Source organism: Heptranchias perlo, chromosome 12, assembly GCF_035084215.1.
Source record: "Heptranchias perlo isolate sHepPer1 chromosome 12, sHepPer1.hap1, whole genome shotgun sequence".
Classification (NCBI taxonomy): Eukaryota; Metazoa; Chordata; class Chondrichthyes; order Hexanchiformes; family Hexanchidae; genus Heptranchias; species Heptranchias perlo.
Window position 1 is genome coordinate 20,989,557 of NC_090336.1, and position 27,934 is coordinate 21,017,490.

A 27,934-nucleotide genomic window follows, 5' to 3' on the forward strand; every position below is an offset into this window, starting at 1 on the left:
GCTTGGCTATGACGTGCCACTGGTCGAATATCCTGCTAACACCATCTAGGCTCATACATGAAGACCGGCTACTTGGGCTAGACACTGGAGGGCTGCAGATAGCGGTGGAACTGTACCCTCTGAGGGGGTCAGTGCCTTTAGGAGGGGAAAGGAGAAACCATTAAAAATCTACACTTGCAAAAGGCCTTTTTGTGAGAAATGACCCATGGTGTCTTACAAAAGATCCAAGGTTACTCAGCAGAAAGGAGGAGAGAGGTTAAGAACATAAGAAATAGGAGCAGGAGTAGGCCATCTGGCCCCTCGAGCCTGCTCCCCCATTGAACAAGATCATGGTTGTTCTTCTACCTCAGCGCCATTTTCCTGCATTTTCCCCAAATCCCTTGATGCCTTTAATTTCTAGAAATCTATCGATCTCTGTTTTGAATATACTCAATGACTGAGCTTCCACAGCCCTCTGGGGTGCAGAGTTCCAAAGATTCACCACCCTCTGAGTGAAGAAATTTCTCCTCATCTCAGTCCTAAATGGCCTACCCCTTATTCTGAGACTGTGACCCCTGGTTCTAGACTCCCCAGTCAGGAGAAATATCCTCCCTGCATCTACCCTGTAAGAATTTTTTTATGTTTCAATGAGATCACCTCTCATTCTTCTAAACTCTAGAGGATACAGGCCCAGTCTACTCAATCTTTCCTCATACGACAATCGCGCCATCCCAGGAATCAGTCTGGTGAACCTTTGTTGCACTCCCTCTACGGCAAGTATATCCTTTCTTAGGTAAGGAGACCAAACTGTACACAATACTCCAGGTACGGTCTCACCAAGGCCCTATATAATTGCAGTAAGACATCTTTACTCCTGTAGTCAAATCCTCTTGTAATAAAGGCCAACATACCATTTGCATAAAGGCCAACATACCATTTCTTTCTCCCCAGATGCTGCCTGACTTGCTGAGCTTCTCCAGCATTTTCTGTTTTTTATTTCAGATTTCCAGCATCCGCAGTATTTTGCTTTTGAAGAACAAATTTCTCCTGGAGCAACTCAAAAATAGTGGCGAAACATACCCAAATACCCCTAGATTTCAGGCATACACCAGACATGACAACACATAAATCCTCAACCACCTAACAACTCACTTAATAATCATCAGTAAACAGTTACATAGAATTTAAAGCACAGGGACAGGCCATTCAGCCCAACTGGTCTATGCCAATGTTTATACTCCACACAAGCCTCCTCCCACCCTATTTCATTGAACCCTATCAGTATAAACTTCTATTCCTTTCTATCTCATCCATACTATTCACCTCAACTACTCCATCTGGTAGAAATTCCACATTCTAATATTTATTCTTATATTTATGACCCCTAGTTTTGGACTCCCCCACGAGTGGAAACATCTTCTCTACATCTACTCTACCAATCCCCTTCATAATTTTAAAGACCTCTATTAGGTCACTCCTCAGCCTTCTCTTTTCTAGAGAAAAGAGCCCCAGCCTGTTCAGACTTTCCTGATAGTTCTAACCTCTCAGTTCTGGTATCATCCTTGTAAATATTGTTTGCACTTTCTCCATTGCCTCGATATCCTTTTCATAATATGGAGACCAGGGGCAGCATTTTAGCACCCGCTATCAGGTGTGTTCCTGGCGGGGGGGCCTCGAAAATCGTGAAATCCCGGAGCGGGACCGGAGCCCGCCTCGAATCCGCGCACTTCCGGGTTCCCCGTTGACGCGCCGGCGTGCGCGCGCAGCCCCCGCTGGTGGGAATCCCGCAGGCAATTAAAGCCAGCGGGATGCCACTTGAAGCTATTTATTTGGCTTGTTCAGGTCATTAACTGACCTGATTAAGGGATTATGTGAGGAGGGGTGGGATTTTGGAGCAAACTGGGACTGTTTCCCACACTGGGGGAAACACTCCTAGTTCAAATGGACCTGTTGCAGCCATCAGCCTGTGGCAGCTGCAAAGGTCCATTTGAGAGGTGGAGGGGGGGGGGGTGGGGAAGACCCTCACTCATTGCAGGAGGCCACTCTGTCACTTGGGACAAAGTTTGGCCTCCACCACCCTCCTCCTGACAATCAAAGTCACCAACTTGCACACTTACCCTGGTGTCCAGACACATGTACCTACCTTGCGGACCCCCTCAGATGTACATCTTCCGGATGGGGGCCGCCGTAGCTGCAGTCATGACCTCCTCGGAGGGCGAACAGCATCACCAGCCTCACCAGCTTCGCCATCCACGCCGTCCACCTCTGACACGTGGAGCTCCACAACACAGTGCTGTGACACATCCACCTGTACAGCAGGGGGGAGGGCTACCGCAGAGAGAGATGCGTCGCAGAGGGCACTACCCTCGCCACAAGGTCCACAGACCGAGGCTCAGCTTCCTGGACCTCTCTGAGCAGCAGTGCACACGGAGACTCAGAGTCACTCGACATGTAGTCGTAGACATCTGCAGCCTCCTTCATGCCAAGCTGCTCCTGGCTGGCCCGAGCACCATCTTCTTACCTGTCGCTGTCAAAGTCACCACTGCCCTCAACAACCTCTCCTCCGCATCCTTCCAGGGTGCAACCGGGGACATCGCCGACGTCTCTCAGCCATCTGCGCAAAAGAGCCCTGCAAATACACGTACACCCACTCTGCAGTGACACAATGGGTGGCATCAGTTGTGGGTCTTCATAGTGATCCTCAGGAAAGGGCATTATTGCACAGACCAGACAAGATTCACGAAGACGTGGCAGTAGTGGTGCCAATATAATATGTAATGTGAGTTGGTCAGAAATTCAATATAAGTAACAACCATGACAAACCCTCAAACACCCTTGTGCATCCCCTTCATGCTCACAACACGTTTGCCTTACGCTGCCTACTGCACATATGTGATGCATGCCCTGTGGCTGCAGCACAGGTAGTGGCAGGTTGAGTGAGGCTGGCCGTGAAAGAGATGCATGAGAGGGTGAGTACGAGATAGAGCCATGAGATTGTATGAGGATTGGGTTGAGTGGTAGTGGCGGGATGAGTACTGGCGAGGTGAGTAGGTGCAGGTACGATGAGGATGAGGTTTGAGTGGGTATGAGGGGTGATGTGACAGAGTAGTGTTGGCAGTGCAGAAGGAGATGTGGGGTGGGGGCGGTGATTTGGCAGACGGAGTGTAGGGGAAAGAGTAAGTGTACTCACTTTGGCTGACCTACTGAGGTCATTGGAGTGCCTCCTGCACTGTATGCAGGTGGGCGATATGTTGGTGGTGCTGGTGACCTCCTCTGCCACCTCGAGCCAGGCTTTCCTGGTGGCAGAGGCCGGCCACTTCCTCTCGCCCGCCGGGAGGAAGATCTCTGTCCTCCCCCTCCTCCTCACCCCATGTATTGATACCTGGAGTGAGGCATCATTAAACTGGGAGCAGCCTTCCCCCTGGGCTGCTCCATGCTGTGATTTTTTCTGTTTGTTGCAGCATGTGTCAGTGGAGGACTGCCCCTTTAAATAGAGCTCCTCCAGCTGACAGATCTTAATGCGCATGCGCAGTCTGCCCGACGCGCAGATCAGCAGTGGGGAACCCAGAAGACCAGGTAAGTGAATCCAATTAGTGGATTGTATGCTACAATCGCGCGGGGAGCTGACTGATTTTGCCGGGCGCGTTACCCACACGCCCGATAGCCCCCCCCGCCGAGAACCCGCAGCCCTGCTAACATCGGGCCCCAGAACTGTGCACAGTACTCTAAGTGTGGTCTAACCAAGGTTCTGTACAAGTTTACCATAAACTCTCTGCTTTTCAATTCTGTTCCTCTAGAAATGAACCCCAGTGTTTTGTTTGTATTTTTTATGGCCTTGTTAACTTACATTGCTACTATTAATGATTTGTGAATGTGTACCCCTAGATCCCTATGCTCCTCAACCCCATTTAGACTCTTTATTTTCCAAGAAGTATGTGGCCTCCTTATTCCTCCTACCAAAATGCACCACCTCACACTTTTCTACATTGAAATTAATTTGCCATTTACACGCCCATTCTGCAAGTTTATTAATGTCTTCTTGTATTTTGTTGCAGTCTTCCTCAGTGTTAACTATACCCCCCAATTTGGCGTCGTGCCAGCAACACTAACCATTTCTGTAGAAACGAGTTACAGCCCTGATTCATTGGGAGTATCCTTAATCCTGCAAGACTGCCCCTGTGAACTGACAGCAAGAACTTTAGGTGCGGGTGTTGCCACCTTATTCATTTCTCACAGTACTATGAGATTTTACTGGCATCATCGACAGCAGAGCAGCTCATCTCATTTGACTGAAGCTGATGATTAATATAAACAGTTGGGCATAAGTGTAAATGCCCAAGGCAAAATTTGCCACATCCCTGAACGGGAATATATTTACATAAAGATGGGAGCTCTCTGCAATTATTAATGTTAAAGTCATTAACCACTCCCATCACTTTCCACAGTGGAAGTCTTATGATTGACTGTTAGCCAATGTACACTTTCACTGGAAAAGGACCTCAGAGTGAGGTGAATGTTTGTGAGAGAGATGGAGATTATCATCCTCATCAGAAGGCTGCTGCACATCACCTTAAACTTTGTGTCAATTGCTGTCCTATGATTTTAAAGCCAAGATCTGCTGTATCTCTGATCTCTCAAGGGAAGAGGTGATCCATTCATGTTCACAAATATGAAACTTGGAATTTTGAGGTTAAGAATGTTGTTCTGAGGTCTGTAACAATTTAGCTAATAAGCATGAAACCTCTTTTGCATCCAGTTGTGCTGCACAAAAGGCTTGCGCATTACGCTGGGGCGGAGATCACCTCGTACAAGAGGTAGGTACCGTTTAACATTTATCAGAGCCAGAGTGGTCTCCTGGACTAGTTTTGATCACCTAAGGTGGGGGGGGGGGGGGTCAGAGAGGAATTTTCCAGTTTTTTTCCCCCTAATTGGCCTGAGATTTAATCTGTTTTTTCACCTCTCCTGGGAGATTACATGGCGCCAGGTGGGGTGGGGACTATATGTGTTGTGATGCACAAGACATCACAATTGCGTGGGGCACGCTGGATGGACCAGTAGGTCGTTTCCTGTTGTACATACAGAGCGCTTTTAATCATTGGCCTCACTCTTTGGGTTCTTCATAAAATCCCTAATGCCGTTCATGAACTGCTGTGCATTTAAGTGAAAGTGTTGATAAGGCACTACCTCCTGTGACAAAAACAAAGTCTTTGTCCTGTGTGCAATAGAAAAAATTTCTCCATTATATTTTTATGTGATTTTAAATAGGCAGCTCTGCAGCAGGAAGAGAGTTCCTTTGTCTGCATCACGGCAGAGGCCAAAACATAAAACTTTTCAGATGCATATGGCTGCTAGCCTTTGTTGTTAGCGCCATTCTCTGTACTCAGAAATTGATTCTGTCAAAGTACACGTGATGCCTAGGCAATCAATCCTTCTTTGAAATGCTAATGTATTACCCTACCTTCAACCCACCCCAAGTTCTCCCTCTGTTGTGCTGCCAAACTAGAGACTCCTCATCGTCCCAAACCCCTCGCTAATGCTATCAGGACGACCCACCCCCCACCCCCCCCCACTAGTCCTGTCAAACCCTCCTTCAGTGCTGCAAAACTTTAGGACCCCCACTGCAGTTCTGTGCAGTGCTTTTAAAACCCACAACCACCCCCTGTACTGTCCTGTTCCTTTGTAAATATAGAACTAAAGAACTTAGTCAATTTTTCAGCTATGTCCACATCTTCACTTAACAACACTTTCAGGACCCCGTGGTCCTATACTCTTGTATTTTTACCTCTCCTCCACCCCCACCCCCCTGCAGAGGTACTTGAAATCCTTCTCATCAAGGATACTGTTACGAGGGCAGGAAACAATTTGGCTACAAGGGAGTCATCATTGACTACAAGATCAGTAAGTCTGAAGACTGTGTGGAGATCAGAAAGTCCAGGGTCCGCAGAGAGGTCAGATAGTAATCCACAGTTAGCACGAACGTTGGATCATCCACACTGCTCCAGGCAGGCCAGGGCCACAGAGGAGCTTGGCAGCAGGGATAAAGAGTAATGACGCAGAGAACTGGAGGCAGCAGGAAAGGCGACGGATGCGGGAAGCAGTGACCCCAGCAGTAGAAGAGTTAGAGGTTGCCACCGTCAGAGACCTGGAATTTCTTTTGCTGCCCGAACACTCAGGCTGAATGTCAAGTAACAACAACAACTACTTGCGTTTATATAGTGTCTTTAACGTAGTAAATCGTCCCAAAGCACTTCACAGGAGCATTATCAGACAAAAATTGACATCGAGCCACGTAAGGAGATATTAGGTTAGGTGACCAAAAGCTTGGTCATAGAGGTAGGTCAAACACACCAAGGAGTTCAGTAGCAGGGCTGATATGAGTGCCTAAGGCATTAGAGGAAGAGGTGTAATACAGTTTACAATGCTGGGGGATGGAGGAGCAGTTCCAATGTCATTTATTTACTCCTACTGAGTAACTATTAGCAGGGCGGAATGCTGAGTCGGGTTGGGAGTGGAGCAAGAGTAGGAATGATGGTTCTGGCAGTGAGATAGTAGTGGATTCAGTGAGTACTCTCTGGGAGCTGTTTAGGAGTGAGGCAGCAGGTTGCCATCTTGAAAACTGACTATATCCTAATAACACGGGGGATGGATCATGTCAGGTCAGTGTAGATGGTATTTGGGGTGACTGTTGGTGAGGGGATGCCAGACCCACACCTGTCTACTTATTCAGGGGTGAAATGTTCCCAAACAATGAATGACAATTAGATTGCTGAAATTCCTTGGCAGAACACTGAGATATTGATCTGTGTTTTTAGAATGTTGACTTCTTAGGAATGTGTGGTTTCTGTGACCAGAGTTATTTGCAATGCTTCAGGTATGTGCGGGTCAGAGAGAAAGAGAGAGGAGAGAGAGGGAAGTGAGAAAAAAGACTTTTATTTATATAGTGCCTTTCACAACCTCAGGACGTCCCAAAGCGCTTTACAGCCAATGAAGTACCATTGAAATGCAGTCACTGTTGTAACGTAGCAAACGTGACAGCAAATTTGCACACAGCAAGATCCCGCAGAGAGAGAGAGAAGGAAAGAATGAACCAAATTCCATTTAATGGCCCCCACACACAGCTAAACAAAGATTACTAATAATTACGTCAAAATACAAGTAATATCTTGCACAACATGGATAATTCTGCATAGACACATATATAAATGGTTATTCAAACTGTAGTCAACATCAGATACAGAACCATAGGACAACATAGCTAGACATGCTCTCCCCAAAGAGGAAGTCCCGCACAGGATGAATTCCACTGTGGGTGGAGGCGGAAGATGTTGGCATGGTTCTTAATGAATACTTTGCATCTGTCTTCACAAAAGAGAAGGATGATGCAGACATTGTAGTTAAGGAGGAGGCATGTGAAATATTGGATGGGGTAAAGTTAGTGAGAGAGGAAGTATTAAGGGGATTAGCATCTTCAAAAGTAGATAAATCACCAAGGCCGGAAGAAATGTATCCCAGGCTGTTAAAAGTAAGGGAGGAAATAGCGGAGGCTCTGACCATCATTTTCCAATCCTTGACATTGTGTTCGGCTTTTCTTGCTTGCCACATCTAATGGGCTACAGGACATTGCAACAATACAGACTGGCCTTCTAAAACATGGCATGCCTGTGGACTTATAAAGTACAAGAATAGCTGCTAGTGCTCTGCATTCTACCCTGTGATGCTTCACCAAACTTATAGTGAAATGCTAGTAACATGCATTGTTGTGTGAAATTGTAACATTAAACAAAATGTGAACACACTTACCTTGGACCCTTTCAGAGACCAGCACATTTTTCCCTCACCTGATTCCATGATTGGTGAAGCAGTATTGAATCTTTCTGCTACCTCCATCTAGCCTGCTGTTCACTGGAGGATATCTCTCAGATCCAAAAAAGGACTAGCTTTCTTCGCAGCAGGATATTCAAAATTGCATACTGGAAAGGAGCCATTCTGCTACATGAGGATAACTAAGAAAAGAGTGGGGCCTATTAAGAGACCAAAAAGGTAACCAATATGGGGAGGCGGAAGATATTGGTATGGTTCTTAATGAACACTTTGTGTCTGTCTTCACAAAAGAGAGGGACAATGCAGACATTGTTGTTAAGGAGGAGGAGTGTGAAATATTGGATGGGATAAACTTTGTGAGAGAGGAAGTATTAAGGGGATTAGCATCTTTGAAAGTAGATAAATCACCAGGGCCGGATGAAATATATCCCAGGCTGTTAAAAGAAGCAAGGGAGGAAATAGCAGAGGCTCTGACCATCATTTTCCAATCCTCACTGGATAAAGGCATGGTGTCGAAGGATTGGAGGACTGCCAACGTTGTACCATTGTTTAAAAAGGGAGCAAGGAATAGACCGAGTAATTACAGGCCAGTCAGTCTAACCTCTGTGGTGGGCAAATTATTGGAATCAATTCTGAGGGACAGGATAAACCATTACTTAGAAAGGTACAGAGTAATCAAGGACAGTCAGTATGGATTTGTTAAGGGAAGGTTGTGTCTGACTAACTTGATCGAATTTTTTGAGGAGGTAACAAGGAGGGTCAATGAGGGTAGTGCATTTGATGTAGTCTACATGGATTTTAGCAAGGCTTTTGACAATGAGCCACCCAGTTAGTCCCACTTTCCAGCACTTGGGTCTGTAGCCCTGTAGATCACGGCACTTCAGGTGCACATCCAGGTACTTTTTAAATGAGTTGAGAGTTTCTGCCTCTACCACCCTTTCAGACAGTGAGTTCCAGACCCCTACCACCCTCTGGGTGAAAAAAAAATTCCTCAGCTCCCCTCTAATCTTTCTACCAATCACTTTAAATCTATGCCCCCTATTTATTGACCTCTCTGCTAAGGGAAATAGGTCCTTCCTATCCACTCTATCTAGGACCCTCATAATTTTGTACACCTCAATTAAATCAGACTGGTCAAAAAAGTACAAGCCCATGGGATCCAAGGGAGAGTGGCAAGTTGGATCCAAAATTGGCTCAGTGGCAGGAAGTAAAGGGTGATGGTTGATGGGTGTTTTTATGACCGGAAGGCTGTTTCCAGTGGGGTTCCGCAGGGCTCAGTACTAGGTTCCTTGCTTTTTGTGATAAATATTAATGATTTGGACTTAAATGTAGGGGGCATGATTAAGAAGTTTGCAGATGATACAAAAATTGCCTGTGTGGTTGATAGTGAGGAGGAAAGCTGTAGACTGCAGCAAGATATCAATGGACTGGTCAGGTGGGCAGAAAAGTGGCAAATGGAATTCAATCCAGAGAAGTGTGAGGTAATGCATTTGGGGAGGGCAAACAAGGCAAGGGAGTACACAATAAATGGGAGGATACTGAAAGGTGTAGAGGAAGTGAGGGATCTTGGAGTACATGTCCACAGATCCCCAAAGGTAGCAGGACAGGTAGATAAGGTGGTTAAGAAGGCATATGGAATACTTTCCTTTATTAGCCGGGGCATAGAATATAAGAGCAGGGAGGTTATGCCGGAATTGTATAAAACACTGGTTAGGCCACAGCTTGAGTACTGTTTACAGTTCTGGTCACCACATTACAGGAAGGATGTAATTGCACTGGAGAGGGTATAGAAGAGATTTACGAGGCTGTTGCCAGGACTGGAAAATTTTAGCTATGAGGAAAGATTGGATAGGCTGGGGTTGTTCTCTTTGGAACAGAGGAGGCTGAGGAGTGACTTAATTGAGGTGTACAAAATTATGAGGGGCCTAGATAGAGTGGATAAGAAGGACCTATTTCTCTTAGCAGAGAGGTCAATAACTAGGGGGCATAGATTTAAAGTGATTGGTAGAAGGATTGGAGGGGAGGTGAGAAAAAGTTTTTTCACCCAGAGGGAGGTGGGGGTCTGGAACTCACTGTCTGAAAGGGTGGTAGAGGCAGAAACTCTCAACTCATTTGAAAAGTACCTGGACGTGCACCTGAAGTGCCGTGATCTACAGGGCTACGGACCAAGTGCTGGAAAGTGGGATTAGGCTGGGTGGCTCATTTTCGGCCAACATGGACACTATGGGCCGAATGGCCTCCTTCTGTGCCATAAATTTTCTATGATTCTATGGGTAGTATCATACAACAGTTCATCCTTCTGACAACTCCATGATGCGCAGTGTCCTAGAACACTGTCCCCTCTATTTCTTCGATCTAGGTCTGAATTCAGCCCCAATTGATGGAATAAAAGACTCCTTTCTTTCTACTGGCTAAAAAGGTCCTATGTGAAATGAGTTTGGGGCAGTCTACCCAGTTCCCAGTGCATGTGAAATCAGAGCACAAAATTGCCCACAATTTGGCATTAAACTTCCAGCCTCATTCGAGGAATGTCACATTGATGCTGTACGGGAACTCTGCTGAAGTTGGTGTTAAGAATAAAAATGAGACATCACAGCGAGCCCAATCTTGTCCTTACCCAACGTATAAATACATACATACACACATGCACGCGCGCATGCAGAAGTCACTGGATAATGATCAGGAGCAGGAAACTAGGCCAATTTTTCTGCTTCTTAGTCCAGGTAAGTTGGGAGCAGTTGTAACGTCGCAACTGCTGCCTGACCGATGCTGGATTCAGCAAAGATCAGAAATTGAACCTGGAACCTTTCTGGGCTATATGGCACCAATCCAGGTAGTCATCAGGGATCCTGGGCAGGCCACAGTGCCATCTTTTCTGGGTGCCCCTGCACTGGGGCTCCCATCAAGCACCCCCTTCCACCTCATTTAAATGAGACTGTCTGGCCTATGCCAACTTCCGCTGCAGGCCAGGCTCTGCTCCCCTCCCAGGAAAGCCGCAGAAATCCCTGGGCAGTGTTAGAGGAGCAGGGACCTGGCAATCCAGGTCATGCCTCTTTTTCCTGACTTTTAGGGCCCAGGGAATGCTCAGGAAAATTGGTCCCAATGACTCACTAGATGAGTTCCCAGAGGTGAAGCCAAAGAATCACAGAGGAAGGTAAAACTGATCCTGTGCTCACGCCACAAAGGAAAACTGGAAATTTACCAGTGATACTTTGAATATAGAATGTGATACTTAATCTTGTTAAGCCTGTACTATAATTTTGGGACGCTGAACATAAAACTTTGTTATATTGTTACCAAGTAAAACCCAGCTATGGCGGAGATAATTTGATCCGCTAAGCTTACATTTGCACACGATAATCTAGATTTTGTTAACTGACATTAAAGATCAGTCCACTTTTGCTGTAATCATGAGTACTTAACCCATTTATTGGGTTATAATAAACATTGTTAAATAAAGTTGTGTTAGTTAACGCATCTCTATGTCTGACTCAGTCTTGGCAAATGGGAGTTGTTACACTTTGGTCAGTGTTGTACTGAGGTCCTGTTGTGCAGACCAGCTCGGTTACCAATAAAGATCTTTCAACGCAAGCTAACTTAGGTATCACATATGGAACCCTAGATATGAATGGCAAGTCCCAATCCAATTTTCTGATGAAAACATTGGTGAAAAGGGGGCAAGGGAAAGATTTGTCTGGTACCTTTCAACCATTAAAGGTTTAATATTGAAATTTTCAGATACAATACAGTATTTCTTAAATATTGAGCCAAATGGTGTGGGAATAGCCATTTCTTCAGGTATTTGCAGTTATCTCCAGTACTGCTCAGCACTGAAATGCTGGAGAGAGTATCGTAATGTCCCTTACCATTTGCAACACACCAATGTAAGCCATGAGGTAGCCATTGTACTTCGCTTCCAGTTTGAAATGGTCCATAGCAACGACCGAAAACATACTCTGGAACACTCCTGCAAAAGATCAAGAAAGCTAGGTTATGCAAGGTCTCAACACCTTTCAGGTGTACAAGATCTGTGGCTATATTTTGCAGCATGTACTTCGATTTGGACAAGTTCTCCACCCAATCAAAATGAGTTTTGGGGTGGTCCTTAACCTTGTGCAGACAACTACACCCTTACATTTTGCTTGGATTGCCCAAATAATTTAGAACTAATTTAACCAGTAGTTTGCGTGTCTCCATTATAGCTGTTCCATCATAAATTGCAGTGGTAAAACATGACTGTTAGAAAGGTCCACTTAAATTAGTTTTTTAAAATTGTGCCACTCCCACATTCTTCACAAGCAAATGTGAGGCTGGTAGGATGACCTCTGCAGTTGTGTTTGATCCCACTTTTTTTTTTGCTAATCTCTAGGTGAGTTCCAATAAGCACTGTAGATATTCATCAGAAGAGCACCAATTATTTAGGTAGCAAATGCTGTAAAATAGAAAAGGAGGAGAACTTCCTTGATGGCCTAGTAGGATAACCTGTCATTTAGTGGATCCCAACTTCAATTCACGAGTTAGCTGCTCGGAGAATGCTAAATTGTTACAAATGCTAGAAATTCGATTCAGTGTTCCTAGGAAGGTGGGAAAAATTAGCCACAGTTGCTGCTCCTGATCTCTATCCAGTGAACCCTGTTAGAAAGTGTGCATATGTGGGTGTTGGGTGAGGACAGGATTGGGCTCAGCTGCAATGCTTTCCACAGAGGAATAGCCTGCCAATGCTCACTGTTTAGACTCATCATAACGAATGGCCATTTGGGGTGATATGGGAACGAGAGAGAAGGGGAGGAGTGGAAGGGGGAGAGATCAACACCATATGGTATACCAGATAAGTGAAAATTATAAGGATCTTCTGGAGATGCAGATAATATATTCTTCCTAACTTGTGTCAGGTTATTGCAGTGACATAGACACTCATCTGTAATTGCCACAACTTAACCAGGAGCCATGAAAGTAACAAGAATTGTTAATTTCCAAGTTATTTCCAAGCACTTTAGAGGGATTATGCTGGGATCAGACTAGCAATCAGGTGGGACTGCATTCAGGTCACAAAGAATTTGCTAAAGACGGTTGCTAACTGGACTTGCAGAGACTAAATACTAACAGCAAGAGAAACTCAACAGTTTTTTGACATTTTGTTTTTTAAATTATATGCTCTCCTCTTTTGAAGGCTCGGCCTCATACTGTGGCACAGTTCCAAGGGCACCAAGAGTGCTCCAGTTATCACACTCAAGCACCAGTCTTTATGTGTGAGCCTACACTGGTTGTAGTGTTGGTCGTGCTATTGCTCGTCCAGGGCCTGATCTTTCCCTCACCTGTCATCCACATATATCCACTTTACAGCAGGAATCACTGGATTGTGATCAGAACTGGGAATTTTGTCTGATTTTATTGCCCCCAAAGTCCAGAATCAGAACTGCATCCTTCAAAACTGAATAGTTTAGCATTACATCAGGGAAGGTTGTTACCATACTAGGCATCCTTAGAAACCCTAGGCTAAAGGTATGAACCGCAAATGTTGACATGGACAGCTACACCTAAAATCTTTGCATACCTGAACAATAAATTATTTCATTCCACAAATAGCTAAGGTACAGCCAAAAATGCCATCATACATGCTCATGTCAATCATCCAGGCTCCGCACGATTCCTTCATTCTTAATCAATTGATTGCTAACCAAATGTTTGAGAATCCCAACTGCAGGATGGGCTGTGGTGCAGCAGATATGACCTCAAAGCCTCCCCCAACCAATCCTCTGTTGTTTCCAAGCACAAAACTGTTGCATTACTGGCTCTTTGGAGCTATGCTTCCACCGTGCAGTTTTCTATACCACTGAAAGTTTGTCAACATAGGAATTTAATATAAAAATATAGACAGACTAGAAGCTGAGGAGAGGCTCCCAACATCTGGTCCTCTGACCCTTTCCCCAAACTCCACAGAAAAGCTCTGCTACATTTTGCTCTGTAAGATTCAGGCGGCTTGTCTCCCAAGTGCTTCCTTCTGCAGCTCTTCCAGTCTGGCAGCTAAATGCATTTCTTTTATCTTCTGGTAACTTTTCAATTATGAAATGCTGTCTCACATCCCCCTTTTTTTTTTGCAGGTTGTGTTTAGCTGCCCCAATGATTTTCTTCCTGAGCATTCTTCACCCTGTGAAGAAAACATAGGAACAGGAGTAGGCCATTCAGCCCCTTGAGCCTGCTCCGCCATTTGATAAGATCATGGCTGATCTGTGATCTAACTCCATATACACGCCTTTGGCCCATATCCCTTAATACCTTTGGTTGCCAAAAAGCTATCTATCTCAGATTTAAATTTAACAATTGAGCTAGTATCAATTGCCGTTTGCAGAAGAGAGTTCCAAACTTCTACCACCCTTTGTGTGTAGACATGTTTTCTAATCTCACTCCTGAAATATCTGGCTCTAATTTTTAGACTGTGCCCCCTACTCCTAGAATCCCCAACCAGCGGAAATAGTTTCTCTCTATCCACCCCATCTGTTCCCCTTAATATCTTATAAACTTCGATCAGATCTCCCCTTAACCTTCTAAACTCTAGAGAATACAACCCCAATTTATGTAATCTCTCCTCGTAACTTAACCCTTGAAGTCCGGGTATCATTCTAGTAAACCTACGCTGCACTCCCTCCAAGGCCAATATGTCCTTCCGAAGGTGCGGTACCCAGAACTGCTCACAGTACTCCAGGTGCGGTCTAACCAGGGTTTTGTATAGCTGCAGCATAACTTCTGCCCACTTGTACTCTAGTCCTCTAGATATAAAGGCCAGCATACCATTAGCCTTATTGATTATTTTCTGCACCTGTTCATGACACTTCAATGATCTATATACCTGAACCCTTAAGTCCCTTTGGACATCCACAGTTTTTAACTTTTTAACCATTTAGAAAGTACCCTGTTCTATTCTTTTTTGATCCAAAGTGGATGACCTCACATTTGCCTACACTGAATTCCATTTGCCACAGTTTTGCCCATTCACATAATCTATCAATATCCCTTTGTAACTTTATGTTTTCATCTACACAGCTTACAATGCCACCAATCTTTGTGTCATCGGCAAACTTAGATATGAGACTTTCAATGCCTTCATCTGCGGCAGGTGGTGAGCGAACCAACATGAGGGAAAAACTTACTTGACCTCGTCCTCACCAATCTACCTGTCGCAGATGCATCTGTCCATGACAGTATTGGTAGGAGTGACCACCGCACAGTCCTCGTGGAGATGAAGTCCCGTCTTCGCACTGAGGACACCATCCAACGTGTTGTGTGGCACTACCACCGTGCTAAATGGGATAGATTCAGAACAGATCTAGCAGCTCAAAACTGGGCATCCATGAGGTTCTGTGGGCCATCAGCAGCAGCAGAATTGTATTCCAGCACAATCTGTAACCTCATGGCCCGGTATATTCCTCACTCTAGCATTAGCAACAAGCCAGGAGATCAACCCTGGTTCAATGAGGAGTGTAGAAGAGCATGCCAGGAGCAGCACCAGGCGTACCTAAAAATGAGGTGCCAACCTGGTGAAGCTACAAATCAGGACTACATGCATGCTAAACAGCGGAAGCAACATGCTATAGACAGAGCTAAGCGATTCCACAACCAACGGATCAGATCAAAGCTCTGCAGTCCTGCCACATCCAGTCGTGAATGGTAGTGGACAATTAACAACTAACAGGAGGAGGAGGCTCTGCAAACATCCCCATCCTCAATGACGGCGGAGTCCAGCACGTGAGTGCAAAAGACAAGGCTGAAGCGTTTGCAACCATCTTCAGCCAGAAGTGCCGAGCGGATGATCCATCTCGGCCACCTCCCGATATCCCCACCATCACGGAAGCCAGTCTTCGGCCAATTCGATTCACTCCATGTGATATCAAGAAACGGCTGAGTGCACTGGATACAGCAAAGGCTACGGGCCCCGACAACATCCCAGCTGTAGTGCTTAAGACTTGTGCTCCAGAACTAGCTGCGCCTCTAGCCAAGCTGTTCCAGTACAGCTACAACACTGGCATCTACCCGACAATGTGGAAAATTGCCCAGGTATGTCCTGTCCACAAAAAGCAGGACAAATCCAATCCGGCCAATTACCGCCCCATCAGTCTACTCTCAATCATCAGCAAAGTGATGGAAGGTGTCGTCAACAGTGCTATCAAGCGGCACTTACTCACCAATAACATGCTCACCGATGCTCAGTTTGGGTTCTGCCAGGACCACGAGGTGCCAGACCTCATTACAGCTTTGGTCCAAACATGGACAAAAGAGCTGAATTCCAGAGGTGAGGTGAGAGTGACTGCCCTTGACATCAAGGCAGCATTTGACCGAGTGTGGCACCAAGGAGCCCTAGTAAAATCGAAGTCAATGGGAATCAGGGGGAAAACTCTCCAGTGGCTGGAGTCATACCCAGCACAAAGGAAGATGGTAGTGGTTGTTGGAGGCCAATCATCTCAGCCCCAGGACATTGCTGCAGGAGTTCCTCAGGGCAGTGTCCTAGGCCCAACCATCTTCAGCTGCTTCATCAATGATCTTCCCTCCATCATAAGGTCAGAAATGGGGATGTTCGCTGATGACTGCACAGTGTTCAGTTCCATTCGCAACCCCTCAAATAATGAAGCAGTCCGTGCCCGCATGCAGCAAGACCTGGACAACATCCAGGCTTGGGCTCATAAGTGGTAAGTAACATTCGCGCCAGACAAGTGCCTGGCAATGACCATCTCCAACAAGAGAGAGTTTAACCACCTCCCCTTGACATTCAACGGCATTACCATCGCCGAATTCCCCACCATCAACATCCTGGGGGGTCACCATTGACCAGAAACTTAACAGGACCAGCCATATAAATACTGTGGCTACAAGAGCAGGTCAGAGGCTGGGTATTCTGTAGCAAGTGACTCACCTCCTGACTCCCCAAAGCCTTTCCACCATCTACATGGCACAAGTCAGGAGTGTGATGGAATACTCTCCACTTGCTTGGATGAGTGCAGCTCCAACAACACTCAAGAGGCTCGACACCATCCAAGATAAAGCAGCCTGCTTGATTGGCACCCCATCCACCACCCTAAACATTCACTCCCTTCACCACCGGCACACAGTGGCTGCAGTGTGTACCATCCACAGGATGCACTGCAGCAACTCGCCAAGGCTTCTTCGACAGCACCTCCCAAACCCGCGACCTCTACCATCTAGAAGGACAAGAGCAGCAGGCGCATGGGAACAACACCACCTGCACGTTCCCCTCCAAGTCACACACCATCCCGACTTGGAAATATATCGCCGTTCCTTCATCGACGCTGGGTCAAAATCCTGGAACTCCCTTCCTAACAGCACTGTGGGAGAACCTTCACCACACGGACTGCAGCAGTTCAAGAAGGCGGCTCACCACCACCTTTTCGAGGGCAATTAGAGATGGGCAATAAATGCCGGCCTCGCCAGCGACACCCACATCCCGTGAACAAATTTTTAAAAAGTCGTTAATAAATATTGTGAATAATTGAGGCCCCAAGACAGATCCCTGCGGGACTCCACTAGTCACATCCTGCCAATGTGAGTACCTACCCATTATCCCTACTCTCTGTCGCCTTTCGCTCAGCCAACTTCCTAACCAAGTCCATACTTTTCCTTCGATTCCATGGGCTTCTATCTTAGCTAACAGTCTCTTCTGTGGGACTTTATCAAATGCTTTCTGGAAGTCCATATAAATAACATCCATTGACATTCCCCTGTCCACTACTTTAGTTACCTCTTCAAAAAATTCAATCAGGTTTGTCAGGCACGACCTACCTTTCACAAATCCATGCTGACTCTCTCTGATTAACTGAAAATTTGAGAGGTGTTGAGTCACTCTATCCTTAATTAGACTCCAGCATTTTCCCCACAACAGATATTAGGCTAACTCTTCTATAATTCCCTGGTTTCCCTCTCCTTTCTTAAAAAGTAGAGTGACATGTGCAATTTTCCAATCTAGAGGGACAGTTCCTGAATCTGGAGAACTTTGAAACATTATAGTTAGGGCATCTGCAATGTGCTCACTTACTTCCTTTAAAACCCTGGGATGGAAACCATCTGGTCCTGGGGATTTGTCACTCCTTAGTGCTATTATTTTCTTCATTACTGTTGTTTTACTTATGTTAATTTTATTGAGTCCCTGTCCCCGATTCAATATTTCTTGGGATTTCCAGCATGCTATCCTCGTTTTCGACTGTAAATACTGACGCAAAGTAATTGTTCAACATGTCCGCCATTTCCCCATTGTCAATGACAATATCCCCACTTTCAGTTTTTAAGGGGCCAACACTGCTCCTGACCACCCTATTTTTCCTAATATAACTATAAAAGTTCTTCGTATTGGTTTTGATATCCCTTGCAAGTTTCTTTTCATACTCTCTTTTTGTAGCTCTTACTATCTGTTTTGTGACCCTTTGTTGATCTTTGTATCTTTCCCATTCGCCAGGATCTGTGCCATTTTTTGCCTTATTGTATGCCCTTTCCTTATGTCTTAGTTGTCCATGGCTGTTTTTTTTGGCAAGTAGAGTTCTTGCCCCTCAGGGGTATAAACCGATTCTGTATCATGTTAAATGTTTCTTTAAACATTTCCCACTGATCATCAGTCGTTTTACCCATTAACAGATTTGCCCAGTTTACTGTGGACAGTCTCTCCTTTGCCATAGATGGCTGCCCGAGCAACTTCATTCACCTTCAGATTCCGTACTGTGGGGTTTTCTGTATTCTTTGGCCCAATTTCCACAGATCCATGTCAATGGGATTTCTACTCACACATCTTACAAGGTTCCCAACCTGGGAAGGTCTGGGATTGACCGCACCGTCTACCAACCGAACTCCTGATGTTGCAGATAAACCTCCTGACGGCACTGTTCCATTGTTCTGTCTGGAGTATTTGCACCTAGGAAATTTGCTTGCCAAATCAGGAGTTGGAAATCGACACTGCCAATTCAGGATCAGGAGGGTTCAGCGATGCTGCTCCCCCATGGTTTAGTGCCAACACTCAATGTTTGGGCTTACACATGGTCACTCAGGTGAAGTATTGAACAGCACCGACTGAGCTATACCCTTAAGAAAAAAACACAGAAAAGTACAAACAGCAATCAAGGTAATTTACCCATGGTTAGCGCTCATTATATAATAGACAGCAAGTGAGGTCACTCAACGTCGTAGTACCCATTATATAAACATGCACAAAGTGACGTCAGCTACCCAGTGCAGTGCGCATTATATTAATGCATGTTAAGTTCACAAGGAGATTTACCCAGGGGCTGTCTCCTTTATATTCATACAGGTACAGTAAGATGACTTACCCATGGGCAGTCCAGCGATGGTTTTAATGGTGAGGATTCCTGCAGCTCCAGGGATGCTCAGTAGTCTGAAGATTTCTTTCATACTGAAGATATTCCAACTGGAGGCCGTTTCTAAAACAGAAATGAGTATGTCACTGCTCAGTGTTGTGCATACTCCTTGTTTCACAAACATACTCTCACTAGTGTTTTTTTTGCTGCCCACCATTCCTTCCCCCAACCCAGTTTTCTTTCCTTTTCTCCCCTGTCTCAGCATAATCCTGGTGTTGAATTTGGGACTTTCAATTCTGTGTGGTTTAGTACCAAGCCAAATAGTGCCTTTACCCACAAATCCTTTGGGGGAGTTGCTTATTGTTTTATAAACGTACGCTGCTGCAGGCACCGGGGAGAGAGGAAAATTTCCTCACAAATGCATTTTGCTCAGAAAAAAACCTTCTAAGTCTCTCTAAATGAAGCTGCCAAAGTAATGCCAATTTATACTGAATAATCCTTTGTTACCTCCAGACTTGAATCTTCCAATGCTCTCGTGGCCAGCCTTCCATTTTCCACCCCTTGAACTCATCCAAAACTCTGCTGCCGTATCCTAACTCGCATCAAGTCCCGTTCACCCACCATCCCTGTGCTCTCAGACCTACATTGACTCCCGGTCCAGCAACGCCTCGATTTAAAAATTTTCATCCTTGTTTTTAAATCCCTCCATGGCCTTGCCTCTCCCTACCTCTGTAACCTCCTCCAGCCCTACAACCCTCCGAGATCCCTGCGCTCCTCCAATTCTGGCCTCTTGTGCATCCCCGATTTTAATCACTCCACCATTGCCGACCGTGCATTCAGCAGCCTAGGTCCTAAGCTCTGGAATTCCCTCCCTAAACCTCTCTGCCTCTCTTTCCTCCTTTAAGACGTTCCTTAAAACCTACCTCTTTGACTAAACTTTTGGACACCTATCCTAATATCTCCTTATGTGGTTCAGTGTCAAATTTTGTTTGATAACGCTCCTGTGAAGCACCTTGGAACATTTACTATATTAAAGGTGCTCTATATTGCAAGTTGTTGTGGTTGTTGTACTTGTATCTACTAGGGATTGGGTTGAGACTGCCCAAATTCAGCTCACAAGAGATCCAAACAGCCAGCAGAAAGCAGAGACTTTCATTCCATTAGTCCGGGCTGGGCACAAATCCACATTTCACAGGTGAAAGGGTCATGTGTACCCAACAATGCCACTCACTATCCCTGCGCAAGAGTTGTGTTGTCAGTACCATTATTGCATGCCTTAATAAGAAAAAATATCACGCTTTTCCAATGGCGCAGTGTGTAAAGGTACTGACTCGACGTAGTAATAAGTCATACAGAGTAAAACATAGGAACAGGAGTAGACCATTCGGCCCCTTGAGCCTGTTCCGCCATTCAATTAGATCATGACTGATCTGTACCTCAACGCCACTTACCCGATTTTGATCCATATCCTTTGATACCCTTCCCTAACAAAAATCTATCGATCTCAATCTTAAAAGTTTCAGTTGACCTAGCATCCACAGACCTTTGGGACAGAGGGTTCCAGATTTCTACTGTCCTGTGTGTGAAAACCTCCCAGATTCAATTCCCATTCTCTGCCGAGGTAGCTGATCAAAGGCAACGGAGCAGTTGAGGCATTGCAACTGGTCTTGGTATTGCTTAGGTATGAGAGGAGAAAGTTTGGTTAGGAATCACATTCTTGGTTGCAGCATTCAACCGCTGCTGGATTCCCACAAGTATTGCAGGGGTTGAATGCTGCAGGTCGGGCTTCAGTGGACTTCCATGATTAAGTCACCTCTCAATACTAAATGTCCAGATTTACATGTAAAGAATAGCTACTTGGGTGAAATGTCGAGGGCACCTGGTGCCTGCGGAATCACACTTTACCACGAATCAAAGCCTTCTGAACTGGAAGGCTAAGGGGAGAAAACTGCAAAAGCAGAAAAAAGGACAGAAATATGAATGTTCAAAGACTCGCACAAGATTAGCTATGCATGTTTGGACAGGTGCTGTGACACACAAACTTCAACTGACCTGATTTATTTTCTTTTGTCAACGCCACAGGTTTGGTACGAGCTGGGATGTATTTCAATACTACAATGGTGTTAAGGACAGATCCAGCTGCTGCAACATAGGCTGCAAATGACTCCCTGAAGGAGGCAACAAAAGTTAGATCAAAAACACAGGCTTCATAAGTTTGCATCATACACCTGTCATCAATTGGAGCATTTACATTCTTCCCTTTAATTAGACTTCAGGCAGAGACATCGGATTTAGATATCAAAAGAGGTTTGCTTCTTTGATCTTAGTACACAAAGACATCTTTGATCTAGATCTTTGATTTAGGCCCAACAAGTCCCCCTCCACCACCACCATCCCCCACCTGGCTGAACTTGTTCTTACACTGAACAACTTCTCCTTTGACTCCGCTCACTTCCTCCAATTAAAAGGTGTCGCAATGGGAACCCTTTAGAATCCTAGCTATGCCTGCTTTTTCGAGGGACATGTGGAACATTCTTTGGTTGCAATCCTACTCAGGTCCCCTCCTTCACCTCTTTTTCTGGTGCATTGATGACTGTATTGGTGCCACTTCTTGCTCTCGCCCCGAACTGGAAAATTTCATCAACTTTGCTTCCAATTTCCACCCCTCCCTCGCCTTCACATGGTCCATCTCCGATTCTTCCCTTCCTTTCCTTGGCTTCTCTATCTCCATTTCTGGGGATAGGCTGTCAACCAATATCTGCTATAAGCCCACCGACTCCCACAGCTACCTTGGTTACACTTCCTTTCACCCCGCTTCCTGCAAGGACTCTATTCCATTCTCCCAGTTTCTCCGTCGCATCTGTTCCGATGATGCCACCTTCCACACCAGTGCTTCCGATTGGTCTTCCTTTTTCCTCAACCGAGGAATCCCCTCCACTGTAGTTGACAGGGCCCTCAACAGTGTCCGTTCCATTTCCTGCACTTCTGCCCTCACCCTTCCCCTCCCTCTCAGAACCACGATAGGGCCCACCTTGTCCTCACCAGCCTCCACATTCAACAGATCGTCCTCTGCCATTTCCGCCACCTCCAGCACGATGCCACCACCAAACACAATTTCCTCTCCCCACCCCTTTCAGCATTCCGAAGGGACTGATCCCTCCAAGATACCCTGATCCACTCTTTCACCACCCCGGACACCCGCTCCCCTTTCCATAGCACCTTCCCGTGCAAGCATAGGAGATGCAACACCTGCCCTTTAACCTCTTCCCTTCCCACCGTCCAGGCCCCAAGCGCACCTTCCAGGTGAAGCAGTGATTTACTTGTATTTCATTCAATTAAGTATACTGTATTCGCTGCTCACGATGAGGTCTCCTCTACATTGGGGAGACCAAACGCAGATTGGGTGGTCGCTTTGCTGAAAACCTCCGTTCAGTCCGCAAGCGTGAGCCTGAGCTTCCGGTCGCTTGTTATTTTAATTCTCCATCCCACTCCCACTCTGACCTCTCTGTCCTCGGCCTCCTACACTGTTCCAATGAAGCTCACTTTACAACCTTCTGGACTCCACATTGATTTCAATAACTTCTAATAATAACCACTGCTCCCATTTTTTTTGGACAGCAGGTGCTGGTAATGATTTTGCTGTTGCCATTTACAGCTCCTCTAGACCCATCTTTTGTTTCTTTACTTGTCCCATTACCAAGCCCTTCGCCTTGCACCATCATCCCTTTTGTCATTTAATCACTCCTGCCCTGCCCGCCACAGATCTTCCCTTTCATTCTTTCCTCCCCTCCCCTTCTCCCCCTCCGACCTTTCCCTGGCTCTGTGCTTGCTTAAAAACTTAAATCTTTACTTCTTCTGGTTCTGAAACATTAACTCTGTTTCTCTCGCCACAGATGCTTCCTGACGTGCCATGTATTTCCAGCATTTTCTGTTTTTATTTCAGATTTCAACATCCGCAGTATTTTGCTTTTGATTTGATCTAGATCATGTTGGTTCACTCACTTAAAATTGCTGTCGACTGTGTTAATATAAGTAGCAGGGATTTCCTTTAATCTGAAAGTTGACTATATAAAATTACATTGAATGTCCAGCACGGAAACAGGCCTTTCAGCCCAACAGGTTTATGCTCCAAACGAGCCTCCTCCCTCCCTGCTTCATATAACCCTATCAGCATTCCCTTCTGGGATTTTTTAACCCATTATTTCATGTAGCTAATAACCCATTTATTTGGAAATGTGAATTTTTGGATCATCACATGTATTTCCCCAATTTATAATGGTCTGAACTCAGCATAGGTCGTGTCAGCACAGATAAAACATAGTGCTGACACGACCAACTTCAGATAAAAAACAGTGATAACTGTGAGGACAACACAGTGTGCTGAGAGTTCGGTACGTGTGGGAGTTTGGTGAAGTGGGGGAAGGAGGTGCTGCTTTGCCTTGCTTTTCCTGCAGAGCGGTAGTGGACCTGAGAGCGGTGAGCGGCGGGAGAGAGCGAGACCAGAGCGGGGATAAAAACAGCGCGGAGAGAGCGAGAGTTCAGTCGGTGAGCGGCGGGAGAGAGCGAGACCAGAGCGGAGATATAAACAGCGCGGAGAGAGCGAGAGTCCAGTCGGTGAGCGGCGGGAGAGAGCGAGACCAGAGCGGGGATAAAAACAGCGCGGAGAGAGCGAGAGTCCAGTCGGTGAGCGGCGGGGGAGAGCGAGACCAGAGCGGAGATATAAACAGCGCGGAGAGAGCGAGACCAGAGCTTACTCTGAGAGCGAGACTCTGAGACCAGCGGCAGTTCGGGGTGACGTCACCAGTCAGAAAGTGACGCGGCACAGGGGAGGCAGCTGATTGGTGAGTAGGTTCAGGTGAGTATTTCTACCATTTTACTGTAAGTAAAGTAATAAGAAAGGGAAGATCTGCAGGTTTTATAGCAGATAGTGTTTTTTTTTTAAGTGAACCTAGGTCCCTAGTATAGTTAACATTTTCTAATTTCAACGTAATTTAAAAGGGGTAACTCAGCTAAGGCAAGTCATGGCAGCAGACCTCGCACCCGTGATATGCTCCTCCTGCAAGATGTGGGAAGTCATGGACACTACCAGTGTCCCTGCCGACCATGTGTGCGGGAAGTGTGTCCACCTGCAGCTACTGACCGATCGTATCTCGGAGCTGGAGCTGCGGGTGGACTCACTGTGGAGCATCCGCGATGCAGAGAAACTCGTGGATAGCACGTTTAGCGAGTTGGTCACACCGCAGGTAAAGGGTATACAGGCAGGAAGTGAATGGGTGACCACCAGGAAGAGTAAGAGATGCAGGCAGGTAGTGCAGGGGTCCCCTGTGTCCATCCCCCTCTCAAACAGATATGCCACTTTGGATGCTGTTGGGGGGGATGATTTATCAGGGGAAGGCAGCAGCAGCCAACTTCCTGGCACCACGGGTAGCTCTGCTGCACAGGCTGGGAGGAAAAAGAGTGGCAGAGCTATAGTGATAGGGGACTCAATTGTAAGGGGAATAGACAGGCGTTTCTGCGGCCGCAACCGAGACTCCAGGATGGTGTGTTGCCTCCCTGGTGCAAGGATCAAGGATGTCTCGGAGCGGCTACAGAACATTTTGGAGGGGGAGGGCGAACAGCCAGCTGTCGTGGTGCACATAGGCACCAACGATATAGGTAAAAAAGGGGATGAGGTCCTAAAAGCAGAATATAGGGAGTTAGGAGGTAAATTAAAAAATAGGACCTCAAAGGTAGTAATCTCAGGATTGCTGCCAGTGCCACGTGCTAGTCAGAGTAGAAATAGGAGGATATTTCAAATGAATACGTGGCTAGAGGAATGGTGCAAGGGGGAGGGATTCAAATTCCTGGGACACTGGAAACGGTTCTGGGGGAGGTGGGACCAGTACAAACCGGACGGTCTGCACCTGGGCAGGGCCGGGACCGCTGTCCTAGGAGGAGTGTTTGCTAGTGCTGTTGGGGAGGGTTTAAACTAAAGTGGCAGGGGGTTGGGAACCTGAGCAGGGAGAGAGAGGAAAGCGTAACAGGAAGGGACAGAAGGTATGGAGTAATAGGTAAAGTGTTAAAAAAGGAAAAAGCAGGAACTAAGCGTCACAAAACAGATTTGAAAGTTCTTTATCTGAATGCACGTAGCATTCGTAATAAAATGGACGAGTTAACGGCACAAATAACTACGTATGGGTATGATCTTGTGGCCATTACAGAAACATGGCTGCAGGGTGACAACGACTGGGAATTAAATATGCCAGGGTATTTAACAATCAGGAAGGACAGGCAGGAAGGAAGGGGAGGTGGGGTGGCTATGTTAATAAAGGAAGGAATCACTGTAATACAGAGAAATGATATTGGGACAAAGCATCAAGATAATGAAACAGTTTGGGTGGAGATAAGGAATAATAAGGGAAAAAAAACATTAGTGGGCGTAGTATATAGGCCTCCTAATAGTTGCAACTCTGCTGGAAGAAGTATTAATCAGGAGATAGTCGGGGCATGTAATAAGGGAACAGCCATAATTATGGGGGATTTTAATTATCATATTAACTGGACAAATCAAATTGGGCAGAGCAGCCTTGAGGACGAGTTCATTGAGTGCATCAGGGATGGATTTCTTGAGCAGTATGTAACTGATCCTACAAGGGGGCAGGCAACCTTGGACCTGGTCCTGTGTAATGAGTCAGGATTAATTAATAATGTCCTAGTTAAGGATCCCCTTGGAACGAGCGACCACAACATGGTTGAATTCCATATCCAATTAGAGGGTGAGAAGGTTGATTCTCAAACAAGCGTACTGAGCTTGAATAAAGGAGACTATGATGGTATGAGAGCGGAATTGATTAAAGTGGACTGGGAAAATAGATTAAAGGGTAAGACGGTACATGAGCAGTGGTGTTCATTTAGGGAGTTATTTTACAACTTTCAAAATAAATATATTCCACTGAGGAAAAAAGGGTGTAAAAGAAATGACAGCCATCCGTGGCTAAGTAAAGAAATCAAGGATAGTATCCGACTAAAAACAAGGACATATAAGGTAGCCAAACTTAGTGGGAGGATAGAAGATTGGGAATTCTTCAAAAGACAGCAAAAAGTAACTAAAGGATTGATTAAGAAAGGGAAGTTAGATTATGAAAAGAAATTAGCAAAAAATATAAAAACAGATAGCAAGAGTTTCTATAGTTATATAAAAAGAAAAAGGGTGGCTAAGGCAAACATAGGTCCCTTAGAGGATGAGACCGGAAAATTAATGGTGGGAAACATGGAGATGGCAAAAATGCTGAACAAATATTTTGTTTCAGTCTTTACAGTAGAGGACACTAAGAATATCCCAACACTGGACAAACAGGGGACTCTCGGGGGGGGGAGGAGCTAAATACGATTAAAATCACTCAGGAGATGGTACTCAGTAAAATAATGGGACTTAAGGCGGATAAATCCCCTGGACCTGATGGCTTCCATCCTAGGGTCTTGAGGGAAGTGGCAGTAGGGATTGTGGATGCTTTGGTGATAGTTTTCCAAAATTCCCTGGACTCAGGAGAGGTCCCGGCAGATTGGAAAACTGCTAATGTAACACCGTTATTTAAAAAGGGTAGTAGGCAGAAGGCTGGAAATTATAGGCCAGTTAGCTTAACATCTGTGGTGGGTAAAATTTTGGAGTCTATTATTAAGGAGACAGTAACGGAACATTTAGATAAGCATAATTTAATAGGACAAAGTCAGCATGGCTTTATGAAGGGGAAGTCATGTCTGACAAATTTGCTTGAGTTCTTCGAGGATATAACGTATAGGGTGGATAAAGGGGAACCAGTGGACGTAGTGTATTTAGACTTCCAGAAGGCATTCGACAAGGTGCCACATAAAAGATTATTACTTAAGATAAAAAATCACGGGATTGGGGGTAATATTCTGGCATGGGTGGAGGATTGGTTATCGAACAGGAAGCAGAGAGTTGGGATAAATGGTTCATTTTCGGACTGGCAACCAGTAACCAGTGGTGTTCCACAGGGGTCGGTGCTGGGTCCCCAACTCTTTACAATCTATATTAACGATTTGGAGGAGGGGACCGAGTGCAACATATCAAAATTTGCAGATGATACAAAGATGGGAGGGAAAGTAGAGAGTGAGGAGGACATAAAAAACCTGCAAGGGGATATAGACAGGCTGGGTGAGTGGGCGGAGATTTGGCAGATGCAATATAATATTGGAAAATGTGAGGTTATGCACTTTGGCAGGAAAAATCAGAGAGCAAGTTATTTTCTTAATGGCGAGAGACTGGAAAGTACTGCAGTACAAAGGGATCTGGGGGTCCTAGTGCAAGAAAATCAAAAAGTTGGTATGCAGGTGCAGCAGGTGATCAAGAAAGCCAACGGAATGTTGGCTTTTATTGCTAGGGGGATAGAATATAAAAACAAGGAGGTATTGCTGCAGTTATATAAGGTATTGGTGAGACCGCACCTGGAATACTGCATACAGTTTTGGTCTCCATACTTAAGACATACTTGCTCTCGAGGCAGTACAAAGAAGGTTCACTCGGTTAATCCCGGGGATGAGGGGGCGGACATATGAGGAGAGGTTGAGTAGATTGGGACTCTACTCATTGGAGTACAGAAGAATGAGAGGCGATCTTATTGAAACATATAAGATTGTGAAGGGTCTTGATCGGGTGGATGCAGTAAGGATGTTCCCAAAGATGGGTGAAACTAGAACTAGGGGGCATAATCTTAGAATAAGGGGCTGCTCCTTCAAAACTGAGATGAGGAGAAACTTCTTCACTGAGAGGGTGGTAGGTCTGTGGAATTTGCTGCCCCAGGAAGCTGTGGAAGCTACATCATTAG

General features: G+C 45.6%; 1 protein-coding gene across 4 annotated transcripts in view; it reads right to left on the bottom strand.

Annotated features, from left to right (window-relative positions):
• Positions 1 to 27,934, bottom strand: part of slc22a18 (solute carrier family 22 member 18) — a 93,694-nt gene that overhangs the window by 18,465 nt on the left and 47,295 nt on the right. For all 4 annotated transcript variants that reach the window (XM_067993750.1, XM_067993747.1, XM_067993749.1 and 1 more), the window contains 3 exons: positions 21,162 to 21,277; positions 19,122 to 19,232; positions 11,667 to 11,767 (listed from right to left, as the gene is read on the bottom strand). In XM_067993750.1, the coding sequence (XP_067849851.1) occupies positions 11,667 to 11,767; positions 19,122 to 19,232; positions 21,162 to 21,277 (328 nt within the window). The remainder of the gene's footprint in view (positions 1 to 11,666; positions 11,768 to 19,121; positions 19,233 to 21,161; positions 21,278 to 27,934) is intronic.